This window comes from Hermetia illucens, chromosome 6, assembly GCF_905115235.1.
Source record: "Hermetia illucens chromosome 6, iHerIll2.2.curated.20191125, whole genome shotgun sequence".
Taxonomy (NCBI): Eukaryota; Metazoa; Arthropoda; class Insecta; order Diptera; family Stratiomyidae; genus Hermetia; species Hermetia illucens.
The window spans coordinates 68,855,411-68,879,329 of NC_051854.1; the positions used below are offsets into that span (position 1 = coordinate 68,855,411).

General features: G+C 38.4%; 1 protein-coding gene across 2 annotated transcripts in view; it reads right to left on the bottom strand.

Annotated features, from left to right (window-relative positions):
* Window positions 1–2,686: 2,686 nt before the first annotated feature.
* The window catches only part of LOC119659203 (steroid receptor seven-up, isoforms B/C), a 119,878-nt gene continuing 98,645 nt past the window's right edge, over window positions 2,687–23,919 (bottom strand). For both annotated transcript variants that reach the window (XM_038067172.1, XM_038067171.1), the window contains exons 4-5: window positions 12,762–12,919; window positions 2,687–5,056 (exon numbers count right to left, since the gene is read on the bottom strand). In XM_038067172.1, the coding sequence (XP_037923100.1) occupies window positions 4,940–5,056; window positions 12,762–12,919 (275 nt within the window). In that variant the 3' untranslated portion in view covers window positions 2,687–4,939. The remainder of the gene's footprint in view (window positions 5,057–12,761; window positions 12,920–23,919) is intronic.

Genomic DNA, 23,919 nt, shown 5'->3' on the forward strand with positions numbered 1-23,919 from the left:
CTGGTTTTGCAGCATTGCAGAAGATACGTTGAACAGGGACCACTACACTATATATTACAGTGGCCATCCGGTAAACTTTGTCCTCGGAGTGAATTTCCTAGGCAGCCGAAAAATGAAATCTGCTGTTATCAGCTTTAAAAGCAAAAGTGAACGACTATGCACTCTGCGTTTGTGAGGCAAATTTGCAAATATATGCCTCATTAACATTCACGCCCCTACAGAAGATATTGCAGAGTCGAAGGAGGATATCTTCTACGAGGCAGTAGAACGAACCCTCGAAGCCTGTCCCAGGTGTGATATCAAAATCTTACATGGAGGTTTTAGCACTCAAGAAGGGGCGGGTAATGTATTCAGGTGATAAGTTGGCGCCTATAGTTTACGCAAAACTACCTATGACAAGGCACAGCGGACTATCTAACTGACAGTGACACACGCACTAGAAATACCTAGTTTGTGCGGAAAGTGGTCTACAAATATACATGGGCCACTCCAGATGGTACCATTTTTAACCATACTGGCTAAGTGCTAATCAAACGCAGCCACCTCTTGCCTTGATGAATCTCGAGGCATGTAGGGGGGCCAATATTGGCTCGTACCAATAACTCGTTCTCATAGTGGCCCGAGCTTGAATAACAACACCAACTAGAATCCCTTCTCAGAATCAGGTAAGAGAGAATATTGAAGCCATCCATAGCAGATTCCCTCATAACACCTATAAGGAGAAATAGATGTCGCAATAACGGCACCTGACAGAAGTCCTGCCGATGAAGCATCAACAAGTGATGTTTGCAATCACCGTTATTATTAGCATTGCCACAAACATTTTGGGGGGGGGGGGGAGGGAGTGGGAAAAAAGTCGTAACGACAGGTTTGCCGATCAATGAAAACTAACAACAGAACGAAGAATACCGCATAAGGGGCACGAGCAGCGAAATCACGGAAAGAAAAACTAAACTTGGGAGAACCAACAAATCCGTGAATTCGGAAAATGGAGGAAGCAACCGCAACAGGAAATTTTATTATATCAACAGGCCAACAGAATGATGCCTTATACACCTCGATGCTCAGCCTGCCGAGATAAAGACGGAAATCCGATTTCCGACAGAATGGGCACATTAGAGCGACGGGTTGACTACTTTGATGAACTGCTCAACAACTAAAATACCGCCAACTGAAGACGACGGACAAATGCTCCAACCATCAAGCATTGAAGAAAATCTATCTGCTTAAAAATTTAAAATCGTCAGGAGCCAGTTCCAACTACTTATTAGGCCGGATAGGACCATACCCTCAGAGCATCATCGGCCCGTACCAAAGAGGCTTCACTCCCGGAAATCGAAACAGATCAGATTTTCTCTCTGCGCCAAGCGAACACAGCCATCAGTTGCACCATCTTTCATTGACTTCAAAGCTGCCTATGATTGCATATCTAGGGTAAATCTGCACATGGCCCTAAGAGAGTATCAGAAGACTGACTAGGCTAACCCTGACCAATGTGCGAGACCATATAAGACAAGCAGGACCTCTCTCGAGACCAATCGACATTAACAACGGTCTAAGACAATGGTATACCCAGTCAAGCGTTGTCTTTAACCTGGCCCTGAAAAAGTGATCCGCGTTGCAGAAGTTAATGCAAGAGGCAGCACCCTATTCAAGTCCACCCTGGCCTATGCTGGTGACATTGGCATTATGGGAGGAATAACCCGAGATGTACTAACTGGCTTCATCCAGATCCAATAGCGGCGCGAGAGGATGGACTGGACATAAATGAAGGCAAAACGAAGTACATGGGGGCAAAAAACAAAGAGCCGATAATATCAAATCACACTGTTCAAACAAGAACAATAATCATAAGAGGCTACAACTTTGAGACCGTTGGTGAATTCTCTTATCTAGGGTCGAAGATAACAACCAATAACCAATAAGCCTATTTCAGCTTACGGAAACTGTTCCGGTCGAAGCGTCAAAGCTCTTACTGTACAAGATAATGACCTTGCCAGTCCTCAGATATTCCTCGGAGACTTCGGTTCTTAGCAAGAAACATACCGAACTATCAGCCGCGTTCGATAGAAGAATCCTTCGAAGCATTTTTCGCCCTTACCATACATGTGAATGGTCAATTCCGTAGTATACATCACGACGAACGACAGTTTTAACTTATTTGATGGATGATAATAAGCTAAAGTTCCAATATAAAACCCAAAACCTTTTCAGACAATAAAAGGACGAAAAGTAGCGTCCAGGACTGCATTTATTTCTTGAAGATATTTCGTATATAAATTTGGAGTTGTTTTACTATACTTACTACAGTTGCACTTGATAGCATCTATGCTTTCTCAGATTTTTCGATATCGACACTTCCTGGCCGTGGGGTCCTTGGGGTGCTCTGAGTTTCTTGGCCTATGCGTATTACATGATCTTAGGACGATGTGAATGCGGAAACAATAGTAAACCAAAAAATATTTGCAAAAATGAAACGAAAAGATCCGAAACTCCCTAATCAAAAACAATCTTTTCGTTTCATTGAAACACATGACAATCAAAATGTTCAACGCTTCACACCACTTACAGGGAGTTATTAGCGACAGTTGTTTAATGAAACTACCCACAAGGGTGAATCATCTGAATTTAAGTTTTATTATTAATCGCTTTCCACCAAACCGGACGAAGAAAACACACATTATTTCATATAATCAATTTTTGTTTTTTATTCAATTTATGAGATATTACAGTTGGTTTTACATTTGCCACTATCAATCATTTAGACAACATTCTCATTATATTGAGCATACAAATTTAATAACATAATATGCAGTTCATCCAAAACTTTCGTTCCATTCATTGTTCATTCATATTAACACACATACATACATACAATAACTAACATTTTTCATTTCGACGTCTTTGTTTAAACTGTTTAATTTTCACTAAGTATCTTTTATTACTTTTAATCCCAATTATTTTTTATTTTAAATAAAATTTTTAATATAATTTAAGTGTTTCTTTCTCAATTCTTATGAATATATTGATTTTATTATATAGATAATATATTTATCTGAGTCTTAACACAGGTTCTTCTGTATTTATACAATATATATATATAGGACTATTTACAGATTGGGTGCATGTCTATGTACTTTTTATCATAAAAACATTATTTATGACAATTTTATTCGTAGGATTACAAATTTTGCTAAACAAATATATTATAGGTAATTCATCTAAATTTCATTTTATATTTTATATCCTTATTCAACTAAATTTAAACATACAAAGTCATATTTACATTTTTATATTAATTATCCTAAGGTGAAAAATGGTCTTCAATACAAAATATGTTGTAAAAAAAACTAAGAAAAATCACAACAGTAAAAATTGCATCTAAACATAATGGAAACTGATATCATTTTGATTTTATGTCATTTTTTGATTTTCTATCTTAGTGATAAGAAGAATTTGAAACTAAAATATATGTATATGTATAATCTGTGCGTAAAGTGTTTGAAAGAAGATTGAATTTCTACCGTATTGAAAAATGGAAAAAACCGTGCAATATATCACTCAAAATAAATTAGATTTTTTAAGTAAAGTGATAAATAAAAGGAAAATAGTCGATTATTTCAAGTTTAATTGTATTTCAATGAAAATATTAGTTTAAAAATTCAAACTTTGGTTTGCTTTTACTTAGTATCAAGTTAAGAATGTCCTTCATCATTTGATTTTTCTTTCAGAAGTAAAAATGAAGTATTAAAGTGGACGGTTTTACTACAATGCATTTTACTACAAATCTGATCTGTATAAATAAAACGATGCAAGCAAAATAAGTTTCGGAATTATTGTTTTTAACAAAAATTTGAACGCATTTATTACTTGGCAGTTACTTCATCAAATTTCGTGTGCTTTTGTTTAGACATTTTAAAAGATAGAAATGAATTGAATTCGGAGAAATTTGTTTTGCACTGGAATAAGGGTTACATATGCACTGCTATATATTAATTAGGAGGAATGAACTCCACTGTAGAAATTGAGTAGGGAAGTGAAGACAGGTGAAATTTTGTTCGTTGCCGTGAAGGTAGATTATTGAACTTCACAAAAAAAAAACGGATCTACTCGAGCCGACCCCACTTGTGAACGGGGCAAAGGCTGAAGAAAAAGAAGAAGTAAAAAAAAGCGGATCTACTATTATTGAACAGGATTGATGAATCAGAGTAAAAACTATAAAAAATTAACATTTTCATCATGGAAGCATTTGTCTATAAATAGTGACTCAAGTAGAATGAAAATAAAAAGGATCTTTCACTTCTCAATTCAATGCCTCGTATTGAAAAAACTTTTTTGAAGAAATGGCACCTTAAAGCATATTTTATTCATTATTTTGATTAAAAAATTAAAAATATCTAAAGTTCGGTCCGCCTATCTTAAATTAAGTAAGAGTGCCATTCGAGGAGTTTCAATTTTATGCCAAAGATCGTTGAACGTAAATCGGCATCAGAAATATCCGAAAAAGGATTTACTTAGACCTAAAAACTAGCCTCATTTAACCATATTTCATTTGTTTCTTTTTCTGCGATAAATATCAAATTTCCTTTCTGTTTTAAAAACATCCTTTTCATCTTAAAATTTTCTACTTATCTGCTTGCTGGCATAGTTGATTAAATCTGAGAGTATCAGCAAATTTTGATATTGTATCCAAAGGAGCGGAGTTAAGACGTGGTCTTTATTTGACATCAACAACAACTGGAACCTCGCTGTTGTCAACTAAATTCGATGACGATGATAAACTATCAGTCATAGATGTCGATGATAGATTCATATCGATTGAAGTAGAAGTATTTAACATAGTATTAGTAGTAGCACCACAGTAGGTTGAGAGGGTGGGGACCATTGTTGGTCCCATTGCTGATGATCAGGTTGTTGCCAGTTGTCGCCACATTGTATGTCACATTGACGGTAAATACGGCCACGAAAAACTATTACCGGACAAAAGCATATCACGTATCAATGTTTCAATTGGTGTTTTACCGACTAGACGTACAAAAAATAATTGTTCGATGACCTGTAAAGGAAGAAGAAACTCGTTTTAAATTATATTCATATTTAATGGTGTCCGGAGTAGATATATCAACATTTATAGAAAAAGGTGTATGAACCTGCCGCCTTGGAAACTTACATGAAGTTTAAATAACAACATGAAATCAGTCAGTTTTCAACCTGTACTCATACATATCATACATATCGTGTACAAAATATATTTGTAGATATGATAAATGTATGATATATGGTTGCCATTTAACCCTCCCATTTTGAATCCGGAGCCATTTGGCCAAGGTCTAAGACTCGGTAAGGAAGCAAACAAATGTTATCAGCGTAGACGAGGTGTATGAGAAAGGATATCAACGCTCATTGAACTCCAACACGTCCTCCTGGCAAGGCAGCATGAAGAACGTTACCGATAATGACTAGAAGGAGTAATATCGGTGAAAATATACAAATTTGGGGGACTTGGTTTCGACCTCAAAATCTTCTGAGATTATACCCTGATGCAGTACGCGACATTTTCCGCCATCATATGTCGCTCTGATAAAAGCTACTAGTTTCTTTGGAATGTCCCCTTTGAATAGAGCAGGCCAAATATACACCCTCTCACTTCACGCTCTCCAAAGCCTTCTTGAAATCGATGAAGTAAAGATCTAAACTCTGTACACTGCTCCGAAATTGTTCGTAGGGTGTTGATTTGGTCAGCACAGGGCTATTATCTTTGCGACGGCAGGGCGCATTTAAAAGCTTCTCCAATTCGCACACTCAAAACGGGCGTCCTTCTTTGGATTCAAGATTATGCCTTTCTTGACTTTCTGGGAATGATCTGGGATTTCCAGGATTTCCCTATCGGTAGAAGTATGAGATCTGCAGAAACTGCAGGTGCAACGATAAATAACTCTGCCGGAAGACTCCCAAACCAACTTCGTATGAGTGCAATAATTGCTGAAATAATTCATCTTCTGCTGGGAGGAACATGTGTGCATATCGGAGTCATTTCATCCACAAGAGGAGGAACTTCATCGGATGTGATACGTGTTCCTCCCCCTCTTGAGCTGCTCTTGATCGTGGACGAGGAGTCGACCATTCGCGTCCTTCACGGAAAAACCGAAATATTGGCGGAGGAGTTCTCTCGTGATACGTTGTTTACTTCTGAAATAATTGAAATCTAACCAGCGCAATAGCAAATCCTTCTTGTGACGGCACCCCTACGCTGTACTTGGGTGTGCTCGGTATTGGAATTCGAGCACAATACTCCCGCTATTATTTGCAGCGGTCAATTGAGCCTTCCACCCCTTACGCTCATCGATCCGTTTCGGCGATTCAGCAGTCAGCTAGGTCTTATGATCTTATGGCTGACGGCCTATATCGCACCCGGAAAAAAACATATTTGATCGTGGCTCAATGCTCATCGATATCCTTAAGCGGGTTATTCAGTGTATCTGTAAACTGATCAGCAGTTGTACTGACGAGCGACAGTTGGATAATATAAACGGTCGATGTTAATCTGATCGCAAAGTGGTCGATATGGTTGCTCCTACGGTGTCAGTCAGTTGAAGCCTAAGCAGGCTCTGTGTACGAACAATGTGCCACCAATAACGAGGCAGTGGAAGTTGCAGTAATCCACAAATTTACAGTCGCCATTACATGCCAGAATCCATCCTGCAAGAAACAACAACACACTCCCGTCTGCTATGTTATGACTCCACTTTCCACAGTTCAAAAGTACATTGTTACTCACAACAAGACAGAGATGTACTTTCCAGAGTCCCACCATATTATGAGTACCTCAGTTAGGTCTAGAGTATCCAGCTTATATTGTTGGAATTCTCGCTCGTGTTGGAGAATGCGAGAGTTTTGAAGGCCGGTGCTACTGTTGTTAAGGAGCCTGTATACATTCCAGAAACCAATCATCGTCCGTTTTCGATAGCCAACGGTCGTAGCCGTGAGGTAAGCCCCTAACCGAAGCGTTGTTAACGTTTCAATAGTTGAAAAGTTTCAAAATTTACAGATTGCCAGCCCAGAACTTTCTATCCATTTTAATCGCCTCTTACGACAATTAGGAAAGACTTTGAGTGTATTCTTAAGCTCCAACTGAAAGACATGGTTAAACACTAATAATCTTAGCCGCTCTCTTTGAGCCTCTGCTTCTAATATTTCTGAAACACTTCTTATGTTTGGATAGTACTTCAATAAATGCAACGTTTACTGAGTTTTCCACCGCTAACTGGGGACCATTTAGTAAAATTGATGTTTGAACCAGGTCGCGAGAATATCGAGCATATTGTTCAATATGGTTAGGATTGTAGTAATCTCAATATAGTTATTTTCATATAATTTCATAATATAATAGTTATATATGGTTACTATAAAACTTTGTGTGCGGATATAGCGCGGCCAGAAGAGATGCAGATTAATAGGTTGAAGACTGTGTGGTCGGATGGACGATGATGGGGACAAAAAAGATCTGTCCAAAAAACGTACATCTCTGATCTAAGATGGGCAGCAACGGTGGTGGACACTAGATTCTTGGTTTGTACTTCATTCATATTGCAGATATTTCAGACTGCCAGTCAAAAACGGCATCTTGCTGAGGTTCGGACGCTTGATACCTACACCTAACCGCATCTCCGTAGAACTAGCTTATATTCCATTTTGGCAGATGAGGAGTTGTGAATATGAGCGAAGTGCTTCCCATATTTTCAGATGTCTGCCACTCAAAGCCATGTTAAGAAAAATCTGTATGTTGGGAAGGGAATCCGACACAAGATTGACCTAAATATTGAAACCTTCCTGAAAACTACGAACGAAACTACGGTAGAACAACAAAAAGGAAAGGAAACAATAACGCAGTATGAAACTCTAAACCATGTAGAATAAAAACGTGCTCCCTTGAGGTGCATTCGATAAGTAACAAACATGGAGAATGTACTTTAAAGGTACTGCCAGGATATAGCGGCGAAGCGAAGAAAACTTCATAGTATTATTTTGGGGCAGGTGCTAGATGCTGTCCTTTTTGCTTTGCACGCCCTCAACGCAATTGGCCGGTATGCCAAAATCAAACTTTTCCTATTCACCTGTCCAGTGCTACAAGCAAGACGGGGGGGGGGGGGGGGTCTTGCTTCGAACCTTCGAATCTCCCGATATCCTGAAATTCTGTTCAGTAATCATCTAATTATATCCATTTTTAAACCAGAAAATATCATTGGCTTTTTAGTTAATGGCTGGTATCACAATGCTACGTATATGCCTTAGTCAGAATGCAATTCAGTGCATTTGCCTAATAGCTCGGCGTAGGTCATGGAGAAATTTCAGGGTGTGTAGATTTCGGAAGCAGTGCCAGTAAGTACGAGAAGACATGCTGAAGTCGTTGTTACGTCGTATGCAAATGTACTTTGTTTTGCATGAATCACTGATAATCTAAAGGAAGGAGTGGCAGGTACTGCGAAACAAAGAGGAACGGATTTTCTTTCCTTTTCGATCAGTCGGCCGGGTGACCGCCTGATGGTGGGGGAGACAGATGGGTGGTTGGAAAGAAAACGCGTTCCGAGAAGTAAGTTTTCTCGAGAGTTGCACTGATTCGAACGAATTTGAACACAGCGTGTTTTTCCCAGAATAGGAAAATTACTTCTGATTGGCCCTTCAATTCGCTTACTACTTTGCGTATTTTGAAAAACGTCCGAAACCTTTCATTGATTTCATGTCTTAGATAGCCAAAAAGATGGAATTTGTGAAGAGACTCATACGCAAGACTCGACTGGAAAAGTTACCGACCTGCGAAAAAGGTGTTGTGGAGGAGGTTTAATTGGTTTGAACATTTGGTTGCTTATCAGTATGCAAATTTTTTTATTGCAACTAACAACAAGATGAATCTGCTCAGAACAATCGCAGGGTTGACTCGTCTTGATCAATTGTGCCATTTTCCTCGGTCGTTGGTTTAATCTGTAGGATGTAAGTCAATATCGAATGTATCAAATTATCGTTGATCCGGTCGCCCTTTTGATCCCTCCCCATTGATTTCGATGTTTAGACCAATTTTAGCAAATGTGTTCTCGTTAGTACAAATTACTTTTTCCTACCAGTAAAGACCAGCCTCCCGCAATTTTTCCACGATGGGCCTAACCCAATATCGATTGCAAGTATCTTCAATTTGGATGCGAACGGTTTTATTGAGATCGAGTCTGAAATTCTCTTCTCTTTTTACCCATATTTTACCTCATACCATGCTACATTAGGCTTTTGGATTAGTTGTTCGAAATTAGCTTTGCTATGAGACGCTGGGAAACACCATTTGCATAAAGCAGCATATAGGGTGCTGGACGCTGGATGCCCCATGTGACAGTGTCCATAACAAGAAAAAAGAGGAGTGTTGCCGCAGAGCATACCATATGAATTTGTGCGGCAGAAATGCATTTTAGAGGGGGCAATGCTTCTGACGGTACTGTTCCTTGAGCAACCAAGAAGACAAATTAGAGTAGAGGGAAGTACGAATAGTGTTGGAGGTGAGAGACAATTGTTTGGAAAGACGGCAGAAAGAAATTTCAGATTTGATTTTCTGCGAATACCGCAATTTACTTATAAAGCGGAACATCAAAAATTTGGATCTGAGTTAAAAAAAAAAAGGAATTTTACTTTTTAAGTCACCTCGACATAGGAATGTAGAATTGGCAATCTCCATAGGGAGATATGCTACTCTCTTAGAAAAAGCATTGTTTCTGTAGCAGCCCCCCTCCCCCACTTATTTCGTCCTAGTTGTTTACTTAGATTCCCTTCCATTTCTCTTTTACAATTTATAATATGAGTTTGGTTTTCGTTTTTTACTAATTTTTGCTTAATTCTGTATTTTTGCAACCTCCAGCTCAATAAAGTCATTTCCTGAACTTGAAGTTCCTTTCGCTCTTCCTCCTGACTCATTATGGATGAAAAGGATCATCTTCAATTGCTTTAACCACGAAGTCTATAACTCAGTCAAGACAAACGTGGGTTGAGGCTGTGATTCGTCGTGAATTCTCCCTTTTAACTGCAGAACACGAGTCATAAATTTTCTGGCTCAACGCGGGTCGATGAGACTATTTTTTTGTATCTTGTAAATTTTGATTCGCGTTTTTCGTGGATTGTTACTTCTCAGTTGATATTTCATGTTCTGGTGTAGTCATAACGTACCGAGACAAGGCACCCCCTCCCCCCTCCTATCTCATATTTTCGAACCTAGCTAGCACAGAGACGTGCAAACGAAACTTGTTAGGATGCTTCAGTGAAGCAGCGCTTAAATACTGGTGAATCAGCATTAGAAACAATTTTATTTATTGGGATAGCTCTGCCCTCGAGTTGACTAAAGTCAACTGTAACCAGCGTCTGCATATGGCCGGTAAGCCCAAAGAGGAAAGGAAATAAGTAGAACTAATGGAGGATCATAAGCTAGCTAGAAGTGGGTCTTAATTTTGGTAAAAGCGTCTTTTTAAGGTTTTGTGTAAAACAAAACCTTATTAAAATCGTTTCAATGTCTGTCTGTCTGTCACACGCATTTTTCTCCAAAACGGCTAAACCGATCCGAACGACATCTGGTGGACAGATGGGAGCTATGAAATCCCACGCATACAGCGAGTGGCATAAATTTAGGCGGAGTTTAAAGGGGGGGCTCCCCATACATGCAAATGGGGGGATACAAGAATTTTTTTCACTAGATATAGTTGTGTAGGGTATCAAATGAAAGGTCTCGATTTGTAACTGACATTAGTTTTGGCATAAATTGCAAAGTGCGTGAGTAAGGAGTCAAAATGTACGCACTTGAAGTGAGACAGGACTCGTTTTCGGAAACTACCCAACCTAAACGTCCGAAAAAAATCAGGGTGGTGCGCCTAGATGAAATCTAGGCCTCAAAATATGTCCCATTTCGATATCGGCTCAAATAAACTTGCTAATAGTATATTACTACTTTTTAAAAATTTACTGAAAAACCCCCCTTAAATTCATCCTAGTACCAGCATCGAGGACGATATTTCGTATATACGTGCTAAATTTCGTGGAAATCTGGCAATTAACGCCAAAGTTACAGCAGTTCAAACTTAGCGATTTCGCGCGAATTTACTGTTTCCAAAGCCATGCAAATCAGATGATGACGTCATAATTACCCGGAATAATTGATATTCGCGTGAAATATTAAAGTCGCATTTATGAAGAATCTATTTATCTGCAGCCCTTTTTAAGGTTTTGTGTAAAACACTTATGTGAAATCTAATCTTCGAGAGGTGTCCCATTCCGGTATCTGCTCGAATAAATTTACTATAATAATAGTAAATTATCAACTTTTAGGAATTGACTTAAGAACTCCCCTTAAGTTCATCCTAGGTGTACCAATTGCACGGACATAGAGGACAGTCTCGTGCATGCATATGCCAAGTTCCATGAAAATCTAACTATTAGTGTCAAAGTTATAGAAGTTCAAACTTATCAATTTGATGCTAATTAACAGCATTCTAAGCCATACAAATAAGATGCTGACGTCATAATTAACGAGAATGATTGAAATTCGAGTGAAATATTAAAATTCCATTCAAGAAGGATCTAATTCTCCCTAGCCCTTTTTTTATATTTGCTGTTGGTTAAATTGTTGGCATTTGCTAATAATATTAAACTCAGAGTGTGAAGCGTATGAGGTTGACCATTATCAATACAGGGCTCTCCATCAAATCATCAATGGAATTTTTAGCTATATTACACGGAGCTTTTTCGGTCGGCTCGTGGTGATCGGTTTCGTCATTTTATTTCATCAAATGCCTGATCAGGATGTAATCTCGAGACCTTTAAATCCCCATCCAGCGTATCAAGCCACCATTGTTTTGGCCGGCTTTTTGGTTGCTTACCATTGCTTTCGATGTTCTGACCAATACTGGTTGTTGAATTCTCGTTAGCGTGAATTACGTGACCACACCATCGAAAACGCCTCTCTTGCAGTTTTCCACGAGCGGATATTGTCATTTCAGACGTAATCAAAACGTGTCACGCTACAAGTCCGATGCAACATCTTCGTCCCCATTACCTCCAGACGCCGTTCATTGTCCTTTATAGTCGGCCAACACTCAGAACTATAGAGAGCGACAGACGGACGACATTGCAGTAAATTTTAGATTTGGGACGTGCGCTGATACGGCGATCACAAAGAGCACCAGTTGGGGAATGCCACTTCATCCAGGTTGCATTAATGCGTGAAACAATTTCATTACGCAGTTCTCCAATGGCTGATAGCATTGACTTGAGATATTTAAATCACTCAGTTCTGGTAATAGCAGTAACCTGCCCAGAACTGAGCGATTTCAATATCTCGGGTCAATGCTATACGCCAATGGAGAACTACGTTATGCTCCTCACATAGGGAAACACAAAACCTTTTATACCTGAAGCGTCAAGCTTCCGGTTTCCCGACTTGTTTGTTAGGGATCACGCCAATTAGTAAGAAGGCTGTTTGGAAAAAATATGTCAACAAAAATACATACTGGGACCCGGTAAACACCCCTTTTGTGAAAATTGAATGCCATGTAAGGATGAAAACGACATTTGGACTAAAAGACCGAACAAGACAAGATAGGAGATACGTGTTGTGGAATGGCATTGTTGCAGTGAAATATTTTGTTACTTTAACCAAAAATTGTTCATCTGATGCCTTTTCAACTTTTTATAAGATAAACCTAAATTAAAATTAAAGAAATATTTCACTCTCAACTTACTTGTGATGAAACAGTTCGTAAGGATGGAAGCCTCAGAAGTAATTTCCCAAAACGGGTTGGCTGATTTGGATATTGCGTCCGACAATATTCTTCCAGGGCACATTGCGATTTCTCCTGAAGAGATTCTATATGCGTAACATCCGAAAGACCGCAGGCATCTGTTTAAAAAGAAAATATCTATTTAAATATGTTAAATAATGGGCCCTGACGGAGAAGTATCTGTGTTTTTTGAGTGTTAGTAGCAAACCAAAAGAAAAAGAAAAACAAAAAGTTTGGTGCTATTGTTGTGAGTATGTGGATGCAAGTGTAATTATGTAGCTGTTTACTGGAATATGCTAGAAAACTGACTATTGAGAGCTACGTTTTGAAGTAAGAAACACACACTTTCGAGGATACATACCTAATTGTGCATGAAATGTATGCAAATTAATTACGGAAGCATTTAGTATATAAAGCTCAAAACCTAAGAATTCAGAGATGATGTCATGCCTTTTTTCTTAGCTATCTATATTTTATATAAATTTTGTTTTAACAGACATTTTTTTATCAAGGTTAAAGACTTAAGTCCTACTCAGTTTTATTGACGAATATGAGGAGTGAGTGAGTAGTTGAAAAATATCATCGTGAAATATAAAACGGAAACTCGCTAAACTAGTTTTGTTAATTTTTTGTGTGTTTTGGGCACAAGATGGTTTCGTTTATATATGTATAACTCGTAGTGTATAGAGGTTGACTCTATCCGATCTTGAATTCGATGTGGTACTGCAAAATTTTAGGGATTTAGTGATGGAAATATACTAATACACTATTATTAACTTTGTTTGAAAAGATACTCTAACGGATAGTAATTTGGGACCTAGATATTATGTGCATGGACCACCATAGTTGTTTTAGATTTTCCAGTTGGGTGGTTTCTAGGAACGGAAGAAAGCGACCCCTTTCGGATTCTTACACTGCTCCCATTTGCAACCAATGTCGAAAAGTACTCGTTGAGACCTTTAATTTGATGCCTATTTGATGAGCTATTTGGTAAAGATTGTGCACCCCTCTTTTAGCTGTATACCGACCCTCTCAAGTTAGATGTGCAGTAATGTAATTCACCGCATGCGTGGGGTTCTTAGTTCGTGTGCGTGCGATAGACAGACAGATAGCAAACCGATCCGATCTCCTCACCGTAAACCACAAAACTCAATATCTCGACTCAAGTATATGCATATTAAGACTTAAAGGGGTTACACTCGGAGGTCCTGCGTGGCTAAGGGCGTAAGAAATTATGAAATGACGTTTTAATAAAGAGCTCTGAAGATTTCCTTGTTACCAAAACAACACAGAAGATTTTTTTATGAAATAAAATCCCACGAGAAAGATAAATTTGATAGAACATTCACAGCGTTTGTATCCCTGAAGCTCCGGCTGCACTAGTCAAGTTTTCGATCTTTTCTGTAAGACCACTTCGGTCCCAGTTTTATGGCTCACTGTGATTACTATACTGCGCTAAAATCGCTGAAAATCTCATTACAAGCAATATCAATGAATCTTCACTATCTCTTCCACATGAGTACAGTATCTAATGAATGAAAAACTGTCCCCATTCTCTTAAAAGTAGATCAAATTCAAAATAGTTTATTTTCCATTCAATCATTCTTTTTCTTTCAACAATTGAATTTAATGAATCCATCGGCATAAAAAGCATTGACATGGCATTCCATAGCATTTTAAAACAGTCGCTATGATCAAACTAATTTAAAGTATCCAGACACGGCCTCTATAAAATGATATTTGATGTAGAAATATTTAGCTGAGTAGGACGCTTTAAATAGCCATTCTATTAAGAATTATTGAATTTCGTGTATATTTCAATCAGGGGTGAATGTAAGCAAATAGTGGCTACTTCAGTGCTGTTTATATATGTACGTATTTAAGTGTGAATTGAATGGGCCTTGTAGTCTTATAAATAGAAAATAAATGACCACGCTATGTTGCTCGAAAGCATGTCAGGAAGAGGAGGATTGGCATCTTCAAAATTTGCATTGCAATAATGATAAATTGAGTATAAATGAAGAAATGATTCAGTCATTATTGTGGTCATGATAGCTACTTAAGGGATCTCGCTGTCTCTGTCAATCAGCAGTAGAGAATTAGAATATGTTACTTTAATAGAAACGCTTAAATCTTAGGACACGATTGAAGCCCCATTTGGAAAAAGTCAGGCAGGAGTCAGATTCAGCTCATTGGCTAAGAAGAATTAAACCGGATAAGAGTGAAGGCTCTGTAACAGTCTCCCTTTTTTCGACAGATGTGGCAGGTGTAGGCAGGTGCTAAGCTCCATCAGCCTTGACCTCAAACGATGGCCATATTTCTCCAAACAGTAGTCGCTAACTCGATATAATTAAGTAGGTTTTGGTGTAGGGTTTCGTAGATTTCTAGTTCAATATTTCAGCAGGCAGCACTTAATTGTAACATTATTTGGGGATTGGAATCGTTCGTGAGGTAGTTTTTCTTTCTAACAGGTCTGGGTAGCCTTGAGTTCGTATCTGCTTTATGGTGGGCGACGATAACTGTAGAGTAGCCCTTTTCCACGTTTTTGGTGCATGATATTTCCGCAATGTCGGCCGAGCTGATTGAGTGTATGCCCTGCTTCGTTGCTCCAAAAGGTAAAGCTGGATGTCGTCTTAGTCAATCTTAAAAATGATCAAGTGGATGAAATTAGGACTCCTCTTATTCACCAAAACTCATGGCTACCACTTTTAGTCCGAGGTCTAATTAATTACCTCTGTTCTGGATGAAACCGCCAAACATTATTTTTGGCTGTCGGTAGGTTTATCGATATATAAAGATAATGCTGTGGTTTGCTTGTTAAAGCTTTTCAGGCTCATCCAAGGAGGGGACAGGTTGGTCACACTGCTTCAAATGTTCTATTTTCCTTTTTTCAAGAATTGGGGAGTCCTAAGTCTGCATCCACTTGATGCTGGACCGGACCAAATGGAGAGCAACTTGCTCCCACTCTTTAAGGTCCACGAACTTCTCTTTTTCAGTTTAACACCCGAGGTTGAAAAAGTAAAAGAGGGGCGAAGACGGCCACGGTTTCATTCGCTCCCTTTTATAATTCGCAAAACACGACAAGGGAGCGTATAACATCTGCGAGTCGCTTCGGTCACGCTGCTCCCAGAGCAGAGGCGAGGCAGCGTCTGATGAGTTGCCTCTGCCTTGGTACGAACCCGCAGTCATCTTCGTCCCTCCTTTACATTTTATTCTACCAGTAAGTAAGTGCAAGAAGCACACCTTCGGAGCTTCGCGATCTATTCTTCGAGTAATGAGCTCTTACGAAGACATCGCACCAAGAAGAAAGAATACTCTATAACTAATTAACTAAGAAGAGCTTCAACAATCTTTTCGTGTTTTGTTGGCTTGAATTAGAATAACGCTTGACCAACTAATTACCATAACATGAATTATAATAGGAGCGAAAGCCGTTTAAAATAGTGATACAAAAAATCAATCTGCATCTGTGTTCGCTCATCTATAAAATCACAATTGGATGCACTTTACCAATCTTGTTAAAAAGGTAAAAAAATAATTCTTTTTACTCAACTGGATAATGCGCGCATGGAAGGATTACATGAAATAACGAAAGCAGTGTATGCTGTTTATTTTAAATCGGAAGAAGCTTTAGAAATTTCGGTTCCTAATGAATGCAATTGAAGGTGAACCTAATATTTGAAATAGGAGTACAGTGACAAATAGGGAAGGAAAAACAAAAAGACCAGAACTAAATTAGAGATATGATTGACTGGGACTGGGTCAAAAAAAAAGATGAAATTATAAGCTAACAAAGACAATGAACGTTGCTTTACGATTATGAGTACGAAGATGTGGCGGATATACGTGGTCCATACGTAATCGTGCTCATTGCTAAAAGTTTTCGAAAGATGTGCCTTTGGTGATAAGATCATGTCAGATATTAGTCTGTTCGAAAAAATTGCCTTCAGCATTGAGGTCGATGGAAAAGAACTCAGAAGCTGCCCAAAATAATGATAGTCTGATACGTTAAAGAAGCATTTAAAACCTCCTGGACTCTCGGCGCAACTAGCTTATAATTGGAGGAAATGGCAAACCTGATTGAGATAAGTAGACCGAACTATTAAGCAGGTTCAAAGTAGAAGGAGAGGAAGAGCTAACATGTCCCGCTGTCTTTTCTGGATTTACATTTGAGGGCCTTAAATAACTCGTTCATCAAAGAGGAGTTTCCACCAAAACGATCGATTAGTAAGAATTTTTGGAACCAGTGAAAAGATGTAAGCACCGCAATTTGTTGGTCACATTCGGAAACAAAGCTTGGTAATCAGAACAAGTCGGGAAACTTGAAACTGGAGGCTTCGGGTATGAAAGCTTTTGCGTATTGTTTATGCAAAAATATTTGAGTGGGCGTGGTTCCGAGTAGTACCTAGTTCGTAAGGTATATGAATATATTATGTCAGAATATTCACTTTCTCTTGATACTGACATTCTTAGAATTTGCACCGAAGCGACTACTTTAACCTATTATAGCTTCGTTAGAAATAGTGCGATTCCCACCAAAGTTGGTACTTTGTATTACAGCCTTGTTTTGCTTTGTACTATAGCCTGGAATGCAATTTCATACTTCTTTAATGAACTTAAAGACGGTTTTGCAGTCAATTACTAAAAATTATTATAATTTACTATCATTAACTTTACTTCAAAATATATCGGTATGGAGAGTAGCCTAGGAGCCTAAGCAGCTTGGTGATTTTTTCAGATTTTTCGGTAGAGTAAGTTCTAAGGATCGGTTTGTGATAGAAATGATCACTTTCCAACTCTCGCACTTTTCCTTTCTGCGCTCACTGAATGCATGTAAGGTCACAGTCCCTGCTTTCATACTAAATTTGGTGCCATTTGGTATAACCATTTCTCAGAAAAGTGTGTGTGACAAACATGAAGATAGACAGATAGACGGATGGACAAACAAATAGTAAGCCGATGTTAACAAGGTTTTGTTTTACACAAAATCTTGAAAATGCCGCACATAATAAGTGCTGTTTTGCCAGAGAATGGGTTCTGAGAATAATACCACGTAAAGTTCTGAAAATACTAATTCATGCTTTTCCTTTGATACCTGTTTTGATTATATATTAATAAGTTTTCATTTTACAAAAAAAAAAACATTCAAAATGAGATCTCTTGTGGAGCTCAGAGAAAGGATACTATTCTGATTGATTGCTTTCATTGAAAAACTCTCACCTCTGTTCATCGTAGGAGTAATAAGTATGTCTCTAGATTGCAACTTTGGCAACACGTCAATAACATATTGCCTTATAATTTAATGCAATATCTTTTACTGGATAGATTCAACGCTAACGATTTCGCAAACGAAAGATGAATTACCGTTTCCTACTTGGAATTTTGGATCCCTGTACGTAAGAGAAGTGACTAAAGCATAGGCGCGAAAAAAGCTTTCAAAAGTCGAAAATCATCAAGGAACCGCAATTTTGGTACAGTGTGGACAGGAAATTTAAACAACTAACGGCTAGCCACAAACCCGTCAAGGAAAGTTTGCACGCTACCCTGAATAACTATCAGGCTGGAATTAAGTCAACCCGGTCCCCAAAGCCCACATTGGAGAACTGAAAGAGGAGAAGATATCATTCGCTTCCATGACAGCTCTAGTGAAGCCTTCTACACTAACACTGATTAACACAGAGGACATACCAGTTAGAGAAATATGCAAACAGGGATTCCAACAAAGCTATCGCAAAGGAGGTAATATGACAACAACAATACAACAATAGCGGAAAGGAAATGTTCGGTTTCATCACAAATGTCAAACTACACGTAATGAAATCAACAAAGGCTACAATGGATTCATAGACGGACCAGTACGGGCCAAGCACATACAATGTAATATTACTAAAGGAGAGGATATGAGATGGGTCCAATATTTCTAGCATATACTCAACCCGGGCTCATCACCCACGAAAACTTTCTAAAATGCAGAATGAAGCAAATGGTGAAGCATCATTTTTGACCCCTGTCAATCTTAAAGACGCGGCCCTACAGAACCTTTGCGGTCGACAATATTCCAATTAAATCAAGCAGAAAATGCATCAAATTTATTCTGTACTAAATAATTACCGCCATATAGATGCATGGTTCAAAAGTATGATATGTCTTAAGAAAGGCCAACGAACTTTGCTGCGAAAACTACAGAGCAATACCATTGTTCTGCACGTCCTATAAATTTGAAAATTTTTGAAAGGAAAATATATGCTTGCAAGGAGGAAGCAAACGGACGATGGACTGCGGATCAAATATTCCCGACAATGAATAAATACTGGCAATGCAACTTTGGTGTTGAAACTAGTGGGTCTTTTCAACAAATACCTGAGTAATGCCCGCTAATTTAACACCTATACTACTACTCATATCTTCACATTAGTTACCCCTAGACAATGCGAAGCTACAGATGAGAGAGGGTGAAGAATAAGTTTTCTGCGGCATAAAATATAGAGAAGCCGACTGGATCTCCAGATTATTCGTTGAGCAAACGGCTGACAATTGGTTGTACTATTGGACTACGAATTGGGAATCTGGAATGTGCGCCCCTTTTTCAGAACTGGGGCTCTTAAAGCCCTTACTAAAGAAATCGAAAAGTACAAGATAGACGTCTTGGCAGTCCAGGAAACAAGATTATTGGGTGGTGAGGTATTTGACTCTAGAATACAAGCTACTTTCAAAAGCGGGAAGATGTCCGGAAAGCGGGAATGTGATATAGCTTCTGTCGTCCATAAGAATTTCACAGGCGACAACATAGAATTTAGATCAATCAGTGAAGGAATGGCCGCGCTTTTGGTGGAAAATTTAATTTTTCAACATTTGGCTAATTAACGTACATACTCTCACAGAAAACAAGGATAACTCAGTGAAACACGAATTCTATGGTCGCTTTGAGTCAGCATTTAATTCACGGCCCTCAAACGACGTGAAGATAGTACCCGGTGACTTACGTTGTCAAGATCGGAGACGAGCTGTTTCACCGTGGAACTACTGGTGACATAGTCTCCACATAATAATTAACCAGAACGAAAACGGGTTTATAGAATTCGTTTGTGGCAAAAATATAACAATTTCACCGACTTGTTTCCTTCAGCGCAGCATTCACAAAAGAACATGCCCTTTCCAGATGAGATGACGTTCAACCAGGTGGATCATGTCTTGATCATGGAGAATAGGGCTGCATTTGACATCCTTGACGTACCCTCATATCGTGAGGAAGATCGCAACAGCGAGCATCATTTCGTTTGTGCAACATATCGATGCTTTGCTATCTGGATAGCAAATAAGGAAAGTAGCGAACTCACCACAACTATGTATCAGCTTCGATATTGAAAAGTTCCAGAAAGAAAAAATGGCATCGAAATATGTTGGAATGTTAAAACAATCAACGCTAGGTTTTCGATACCGTTGATGGGAACTGAGGTCGGCCAAAAGATGCCATCAGGACTGCTGAAAAGAAAACCATTGTACATGAACCTCGGGGCAAAAGAACCGAATGGTATGACAAAGATTCTTTCAAACGTCGAGTTCTTAGAAGAATCCTAGACCCAATAAGAGTGGACGGCGAATGGCCAACGAGATACACCACTGAGTTGTACTTATTATACGACGAACCAGAAGCCGCCATCCATATTAAGATCCCAGAGCTGCAGTGTTCGATAGAAGAATTCCCAGATGCCTATTGAAAGGCAAGGTGGAAGGTAAATGATCACTACGAAAACCCCGAAACAGATGGCAGGCGTCAGTGGATAATGCAAATTACACGCTGTTTGGTTTGCAAAACTAGAAGAGGTGGTGAGCAGGCGTACATCATAGTACAGCGCCACAAAAGAAAGGAATTTAGACGTACTTCGTACCTGATTTCGAACAGATATATGATAGTATTGACTGAAAAGTGCCATTTATTTTATGTTGATTTTTGAGGTATTATTAAAACCCGTCCGACACTCGGCTCGTCCAACAAGGTCTGAATACTTTGGGTTCCAGGCCATGCTGGGTTGGAAGGCAACGAGGCAGCGGACGAACTAGCCAAGAAGGGAGCAGGGACGCCTTTACATGGGCCAGAACCCTTCTGTGGAATCGGAAACGGTTTCATGGCTATGAATCTAAGAAATGAATAGAAACGGTTGAGGGAACTATATTGGGCGAGCCTACCAAGGATGGAGCAGTCCAGGGTGCTTATTGGATAAGAACTCATGCGCACAAAGGATTGCTTAAACCTCACCAAAAAGAACCTCCGAATCATAGTGAGAATTCTCACTGGTCATTGTCGGCTGAACTATCACCTAGGGAAGCTAGGGATATCTACGGACACTGCCTGCAGCTTTTGTGCGGAGCAGTACGAAACTTCTATACACGTCCTGGGATAGTGTCCGGCACTTGTGCAAAGTAGGTCGAGGCATCTGGGAGAACACTTATTACCAGATGCAAAGCTGAAACATCTGGAAGTAGGGAACATACTAAAGCTCCTAACGGTTACAGGCCTGCTTGAGATACTATGATCGATAGGTACACTATAACCAGTAAAAGGGGCACAATAGTTCTTCAAGGACGCGGTGCGACTTTCCCTTAACAGAATAATAATAATAAAATCCGTCCGAATAGTGAAATTGATTATGACTAGCAAGTTAAAGTATGAAATGAGCTTTGGGATGGATCCTGGTTTTGATAAGACGATGATCTCCTTTCGATATTTTTCAGCTTAGTCCACTTGAATATGTTCATATTCTAATAAACCCGAATTTTCCCGCAGTGAACATTGAAGAATATGCAGTATTTAAAAAAACGATTAAACCACCGTTTCATATCATCAGAAACTATTTCATAAAGAGGTTGCATCATTGCTAATTATACTGATGGTAAACCATTTTCACTGTAATCAGCAGGAGTAGATTTTCCCTGCTTCTGTTCGACATGCAAACATAATGAAGAAATTACATTGAATTGATATCAGATCAAGGCAGAATATAATCTCAAGTATAATATTTCCAACATAAATTTATGGTTTTATAGAATGACTAGTACATATTACCGAATGATGTAATAAGCAAAATCTTCGAATACAACACCGATAGACCGAAATTCCCAACTATCTGCAAAGTATATTAGAGCGTCATTGATCAGTTCAAGACAACTGATAATAATCATAGTGGGATAAACTATCTTTTAGGAATGCCGTTCTTCTTTTAAATAGTTAAAATTCCAAAACATGCAAGAAAAGTTTAAATGCAGTCGAAAAAATCTATTATAATTCTCTGAAAAAACAAAAGACTTCGATGCTTTGCCAAGCGAGAAACCTGATATTGAGAAAATTTTTTAAAAAAGTAAAAATATAATTAACATCACTTCAAAAGATGTTATGAGATTTGAGTTTTGGTGTTTTATCAAATTCCTACTACTCTAATTTATCAAGTTTTAAGATACATTTTTTTTCAGAGCGAAAAGCAAAAATATTAAAAATTAAACTGAACTGGCTCAGCCTCTTTCTGTGTTTTCCACTTTCTTCTCTTTAGGTTTCGTAGCATGCGATGGTGATTACTACTTTATATGGATAAAAATGGAACAGAATTATTCTTAATTGAAGCAATTTCAGAAGAAAAGATATATATACAGTTGGATTTTTAGGAAAGGTAATGTCTTATTACACATTTGCAGGGAATTTAGAACCTCTTTAAACTTGTCTTTTTCGACGCATAAATAAATTTTCAAAGATGTCGTACACTAAAATGTTGCTAACTTTCAGTGGCTAGAAAAAACTAGGTAATGGAGTTATAGGTTCAGATAGAAATAGAAAAAACGTTTTCTCTCGACAATTTTATTGGAATTCATTAATCATGACTTAGGCCATTATTGTTGAAGTTCTTTCTCCACACTCGAACTATATTTGTAAATATCTTACTTAAGCAGTTTCAGATTGCAGATTGGTAACATTGAATCTACTCGAGCTAAACAGAACATCGGATCATTCTATTCCATAATGTGCTTAACACTTTGAAGATGAAGAAAATGGGGACCGGTTTTTTCGCACGTTTCCATGTCTTTTTGGAGTGTTTTCTCCAAAGTGCTCGTCTGCTGATAATGTACCAGGTCTAACTTATCCCCTGCCATCCAGTCATTTTAAGTTGCAATGACTGGCTCGTGTCTGTTTTTCTCTTTCAATGGATCTTGGAGTATATGTGAATTTAATTTTACCGTATCTTTAGTTTGAGCCTAATATTAACCAAAATAAACAACCAAATATTGAACAGTTCAAGAGAGTATCTGTTCTAGTTTATGGAGTATGAGTTAGAGTAGCGAATTTGTGACTGAATGCAATTGGTTTTAATTAGTTTACTTTTCATTGAGGCGGACATGAGGGAACATTTAGATAATTAATATATATACTATAATAATCCATTATTATTAGCTAGTCCCATCAGAAACGATTCTATCCATTCACTTAGTGGGATAAAAGTTTAGATTCAGATGGAGGTTTTTCTTTGAGAGTAGTGGACACCATCGATTGCTATAAGCATATTATAAAGAAATCCTACGGTGAGACGCTCCTTGGAAACTATTTAATTACTGAGCATCATATCAATACATGTTTTAACCTTCCATTCTGTGCAGACCGGACACTCATGATTCGCGTACAATAACTGGATATAGGTATTTTCGAAACGGTAATGTACAGTCGAGTCACTTTATTACATGAACCCCAACCTGGAAATTGCAACTCCGCGAAAGGTACTAAAACGTTCGGTTGAAACAACACGCATCCAATATGCTTTCTATCATATAAAAACATATATACGATGGCGACAAAGTATGAAATGATGACCCCAGTCGATAATTATCGATAATTTTATAGATGCGTACGAACTTACCAAATGGGTGGTACGTTTGTACGAATGCAGCCGTTTAGTCGATTATCTGCTCGAGCCATTTGTAATATGAATCCCCGGCGAAGATTATCTTGAACGGTTTAAGTGAATAATGAAATAAATCTTAATTTATAAGCAGTTCGGACTTTTTATGTCGCAAGAATGAGATTGGAAGGTTTCTGCTAGACTCTCTTGCTGGTAAACAGTATGTGGTATGGAGTTTT